Source organism: Pygoscelis adeliae, unplaced genomic scaffold (genome assembly GCF_000699105.1).
Source record: "Pygoscelis adeliae isolate BGI_AS28 unplaced genomic scaffold, ASM69910v1 Scaffold45, whole genome shotgun sequence".
Lineage (NCBI taxonomy): Eukaryota > Metazoa > Chordata > Aves > Sphenisciformes > Spheniscidae > Pygoscelis > Pygoscelis adeliae.
In genome coordinates, this window is record NW_008825114.1 from 10,230,842 (window position 1) to 10,236,841 (window position 6,000).

At 39.1% G+C, this 6,000-nt stretch overlaps 1 protein-coding gene across 1 annotated transcript in view; it reads right to left on the reverse strand.

Annotated features, from left to right (window-relative positions):
* Positions 1-6,000, reverse strand: part of PRUNE2 (prune homolog 2 (Drosophila)) — a 112,457-nt gene that overhangs the window by 99,908 nt on the left and 6,549 nt on the right. The window contains exon 5 of the mRNA XM_009328186.1: positions 2,038-2,190. Within this exon, the coding sequence (XP_009326461.1) occupies positions 2,038-2,190 (153 nt within the window). The remainder of the gene's footprint in view (positions 1-2,037; positions 2,191-6,000) is intronic.

A 6,000-nucleotide genomic window follows, 5' to 3' on the forward strand; every position in this document is an offset into this window, starting at 1 on the left:
ATGTACAACAGAAACAGAAGCACGTATTATCATCAGAAACAACAGTGTAAAATTGGAATTGCTTCACATTGCAACCAGACATGTTGATACGTTTAAGTACAATGTATTGAAAATCCACAAGACTAAGTTTCTCTAATGGGAGATGTCTGTCTAAAATGCTGTGAAGATTCTCAAAATAAATATATATCATGTATAGGAACATGGTCACATCACACAATCAAAAACACAGACATGATAGCCAAATGTCTATGTAAACAAAGCTGCAAGCCACTTACTTCAGTGTAGGGTGGCAACTAAAATGTCCACAGACTTTCAAAGCTTAGCAGCATAAACATCCAAAATGTGTTTGCATGACCGATTTTTAAGAGGGAGGCAAATACCAACTTAAGCCAAAGAAATGAATCCTCTCATTACTGTTCCTGTATAGAGTCCAGCTAGTGCATTCAATCTAATGACAAGATGAACTGGCTAATGTTCACATATTTATTATATTTATGCATCTGTCCTTTAAAAAATATTTATAGGTAACCTGTAGACTTCCTGGTGGGTTACAGCCCACTGTGCCTCAAATAACAAAAAAATTCATGAAGTCAGGCCAATAAATCATTATTTCTGCATGAAAATGAGAACTTTTTTGCTGAATTGTCCTAATACTGCCTGAAATAATAGGTACATAAAGTAAAATATTCAGCAGAGGTTACTGCCTTCAGAGGACTTCAGAAACTCAACAGCACCTTACTAATACAAATGCCACATTAATATATGCAGTGCTAAACATGTACCTTGTAATACACGGCAAACAGCAGCTATGAGACAAAAAAGAGAGGGTACGACATTGCCCTCCTCATGTGGCATATAAAAATTATTGGCAACCAGCGCCATGCAGACTGAATCCATTATATCTACTTGTCCAAGTTTTGCCTTGGATATTAGGGTAAACTTCATGGGCCAAGTACATGACAAACATTACTACACCATCTTCCCAGGCAACTGGCAGAACTAAGAACTGAGCTCCATAAAAGCCGCCTGGGTCTCTCCAATCCAGGCTGCAGTCAGTTCATTTCTGAACTATGCTTCCCTGACTAATGTCTGGAGGAACTTCAGGGAACTATATGAAGATTTATAGCCCTGAACTAATTTAGCTTGTGACCTCACTGAAAGAAAGAGCAAAGGAAGCAACACCTCAAATTCTGTCCTTAACTACCAGCTAGGGCAGCAGTCTCAGGCTGACAGTCTGAATTCAGATGAGAGGATTCTGCAGATGGGCAGGTAGAGAAGGGTAAAAAAAGCCTATGGGTCTCCATGGACTCCCTGCATACCTCATATACCTAACAAAGAAATATCTCAGTAATTCAACACTCACTCTTTGGTAACAACTTGGTAGCAAATGCCATTTAACAAAGACAGTAAAAAATGTGAGAGTTATTGCAACAATTTTCTTCAGGCTTTCAGAGCATCCCTTCAAAAGCCTGCTACAAATTTGGGGTTCAAACATTCCCACTTTTGATCACTGAAAAAATGACAACTGTTTTCAGCTATTTCTAGCAAAAGGAAATGAAAGAATTGCAATTTTCCCACTGCTTCCTTAATCTTAGTCTGAAGTCAAATTCATTTCACCTGTACGCAGCCCTCGATAAATCTGGGAAGGTTCAGAAGACAAAATCCCTCCCACACCATGTAGGCAATTGCAGCACGATTTCTGCACATGGGCTGACACATTGATTATGCCCCTACACTTCATCAACACAAATTCTTGACTAGCATACACTTGTAAAAGCAATATATAAAACAAATTAATGTTTACTTTATCTGTAAAAGCAATACAAGATTATTTAGGAGTCCAGTAGTTCTTCAACAGAAATCACAATTCCATGATTCAGAATGTAAGCCACTTAATTTAAAATGAAATACATGTAACTGTCAATGAAGATAGCATGCTGCAACTATTTTCACTACACATAATGAGCCAATATATTCTGCTACAGTTACATAACTAAATTTGTAAAAGGTCTGAAAAATAGAAGCAAGTTGCACTACCTTGTGGGTTAAACTGAGTCTCCTGGAGAACAGAGATAATTTCCTCTCGTGGGGGAAGATCTGGAAACTTTTCCTCTAGGATTGACAGTACTTTCTCCTGCTGCTCTGTAATTTTGTCAGCCTCCAAAGACATGCACTTGAAGAGAATGCTTCCTGAAACATTGAAACACAAAAATCAATGCTTCCTGTAAACAGCAAAGAGGTACTACAGAAACAAGAATGTTTACTGTATCGCCATCCAAGCCCTTTCCTTCTTGGAGGTTGTTTCCACTGATCAGTTCACTGAATTAAACATTGAATGCTTTTCACGCAGAAACATCCCCCTAACATGAAGGCAGTTTCTAAAATCTGAACTGGGTGGCTTGTCAGGGCCCTATGCTACAGCTAACGGGCTGGTCCCAGTGCTGCCATGGTGTGCAGCATGCTTCTGTAGGTCTAACACAGCTCTGTGGCATGGCCACTAGCGAGCAGTGGGACACCAGGGCTTGCTCCTCCCTCTAAGCATTAGACCAAGTGTTGGTATGTTTGGAAACAGTAAATCCACATTGCCAACCTTCCTTCTACAGATGTGCCAATGAACTGCTACAATAGACATAAGGAAGAAAATCTTTACGATGAGAGTGGTAAGACACTGGAACAGGTTGCCCAGAGAAGCTGTGGATGCCCCATCCCTGTTCAAGGTCAGGTTCGACGAAGCTTTGAGCAACCTGATCTAGTGAAAGATGTCCCTGCATGTGGCAGGGGGGTGGACTAGATTATCTTATTTCATTAGTCATTTTGGTGTAACTCTCTCCGGCTAATTCTTTGTCAATGAGCATACCAAAAAAGCACAGCACATTCAGCCAAACAAAATGTTGCATTCAATTGTAAAATTTAAGAGAAACATAATCCAATAAATAACTTCACTATAATTGGTATGCTCTTACAATACAGAGGTGAGTTTGATGTCTTTTCAGACAACTATGTGCTGCATATATTCCATCCTGGATGTAAAACATTCCTGATGGTTCAAGGTTTAAAATCACCCTTTCATTCCCTGGAGACTGGGATTCCATTTATTAATATACCCAAAGATAGCCTTCACTTCCAATTACTCACACTACATTAAGGACAATAAAATCTTATACTTCAGCATTGAAATTATTTATTACTGTACTGTGCACAGGGATTTCAAACAAGTGTATGACTGCATTGCATCATGCTAGGTCAATGAGCAAATCAGGACAATAGTATAAGATAGTTATTGTAAGCCAACATGTTTAGGCTTTAGCACAGAGCAAAGAGATTAAAAGAAAAACTTGGACAGAGCCATCCTCAATCTCACTAGACTGACTAGGACCCAAACATCTAGTATGTATCCGTTTTTCTCCTGTACTGTCATCACATAAAATAAAATAACAAAAAATATTTCTTCAAAATTCATAAAGCACTTGCAACACAAAACAATTTTGCCATGCTAAGTGCACACCTCCTTATTAGACAAATCCTGTGTGGATTAAATAGTAAGTAATGCTTAACAAGCCAAAAGCTGTTCCCCATCAGATATTCATTTCTGGAAATTCACATAGATGAAATTCCATTCTCTGTTTCTGTTACAGATATTGTAATTGCCAATATTCTTTAAATTCTCACTGTCCCTTTCTTTATGTCAGTCTTATCATCACTTTAAGACAATGCTCCTGCTCTATTTGATAGTATTAAAAATATTAAAGAAATACAGACTGTATGAAAATCATGTATACTGACCCAGATTGACATTTGTAAATGTAGGTACACAAAACATGGCTCCACAGCAAGCAGGTTTCAGATGTCTACAGGTAAATAACTGATATATAAAGCACCCAAGATATCTATATGTATTATCAAGGCCTATTTTCAGTCCCTTTTATATGAAGAAATTTTCTCAATCAAAGCCTCCAGGATAATTCATCTAACAATATCCCTTCGTTGTTCCCACCTCTAACCAGAGAACAGTGCCTGTGCCACATATTCTTGTCCATACCTTGGGAAAGGCAGTAACCAGAATGAGTTAGACAGCCCACAGCACGCTCCCAGTCAGCACAGAGCTGCACCTGGATAAATGGCAGCTCAGGGACCAGGTTGCATGAATTATTTTAGCAATAGCAATCTTGTGCTTTTTCAGCACCCTTTTTTTCTTCCTCCAGGAGCAGACAGGGAAATTGCTCATGCACACACAAAGGAAATGGAGACTCCAGCAGAAAGTACTGGACCTACAATGTGTGCTCAAATTCATCATACAATTTCCTACTGGAGGGAGGCTGTAGCATATCCTGCACAGCCTCCCAGCGGCACTAGGATGAGCTAGGCAGTCTGTCCATCTGCATAGGTCCTCAGACACACAATGTGTCAAACTTTTACCATAGCTGTATGTGCTCCGGGGGGAGAGTATTCAAGGAAGACCAAGAAGAGAAAAATCTTAACACAAACATATTGGAAAATGCAGTAAAATGAGAGGTGTGAGTTGTATATCCAATCAAGCTCATCAGTTCTTAAGGGAACGTGACGTGAGCTTCATTGTCTGCCTAATTATACAGAAATAACTACTATGTAGTGGGTTCGGTGTCAGGTCAGCAACTTCTGATTCAGTTTAGCTCCATATGCCACAAATCATTCCAGCTTAATTACAGGCTTGATTGTGAACTGAGCAATAACTACACCACAGTTTTTATCCAGTCAGTCCTGGATTTCAACTAAGCTATAAGACAAATGCAGAACTATGTCCTTCCTAAAACATAATAAAAGCTCAACCGTACAGAAACAGTCAAATGAAGACAGTTTCTGAGTCTCAGAATTTAAGGAAAAGTATTTTTTCCTGTTTCTCACAGAAACAATTCCCAAACTATTACAATAAAATTAAATAATTACTTAATTAACTTTTTTTCTATGTCAGTATTTCAAACAGGTAACGTTCCCATCCAGCACAGGCAGTTTCTACTGTAAAGTTCAGGGCTGGGCCACCAAATTAAACTGACTAGCTCGAGGCCCAACGTAGCCCAACCCTTCTAGAGCCAAGCAAAAGTGTATTGGGAAGCAACACAGGAAAGGAGTTGAACGAAGAAGAGGAAGAGTTTTCTATTTCTCCAACTGCAGGAAATAGGAGAACTGGCAGCAGAAAGCTGTGGTTACACCAAGACAAGTTCTAACAGCCAGGTCAGTATCTGGCTGTGATTTTAACAAGTGCCTGAACCACAGCAGCTATGCAACACCAAAAATCATCATAGGTATCTGTTTGCTAAAATAATACATGGATTTCTTTCACACCAAAGCAGTTCTACTGTAGTGTTGCAGTAGCATCGCTCATGCCAATAAAACTAGCTTAATTCCCCTAAACACATAGATTGGTGGAAGGAAACTTTTACATTATTTATCTATTCCCCAATCAAAGGGGATGGAAAGATTGCCTAGGACATACTATGGCAGCCTACCATGCATTTCTACAGGTGCCAGTGTGCATTTGTCTCTTGCTTTCACACGTGTCACAAATTCTTGGTTTCTTCAATGGTAAAGCCATCTTGGATTTGTTCTCACCTTTAGCAGGACACAGACATTACTGCAAAGTTGTAAAATCAGAACGTGTTTAGAGATGCACTGTACTGCAGCATCTAACTGGAAGCCTTTGCCTTTCACTGCTCAGTTCGTCTCAGGGTCAATCCTTTTGCATATTTTGATCAGGGGTGACATCTTCAAAGAGCAAAGCAAACTTAGAAATTTTGGGATTTATCACTTAATACAAGAATGAAATGCAGTCAGCCTGAAATAATGCCTCATCATAGGCAGACATCTTAGAAAGGTTTTTAAAAGGCTATTTTTCCCACTTGTCACAGCAATACTGTAGTGCTTGCAATTGCTAAATTTTCTACTAGAATGAAAGCAAGAAAAGGATCCTTCTCAAATTAATAGGGTGTCAGCAAGCCCTAAGATCAACATTTATTCTTCCTTCAG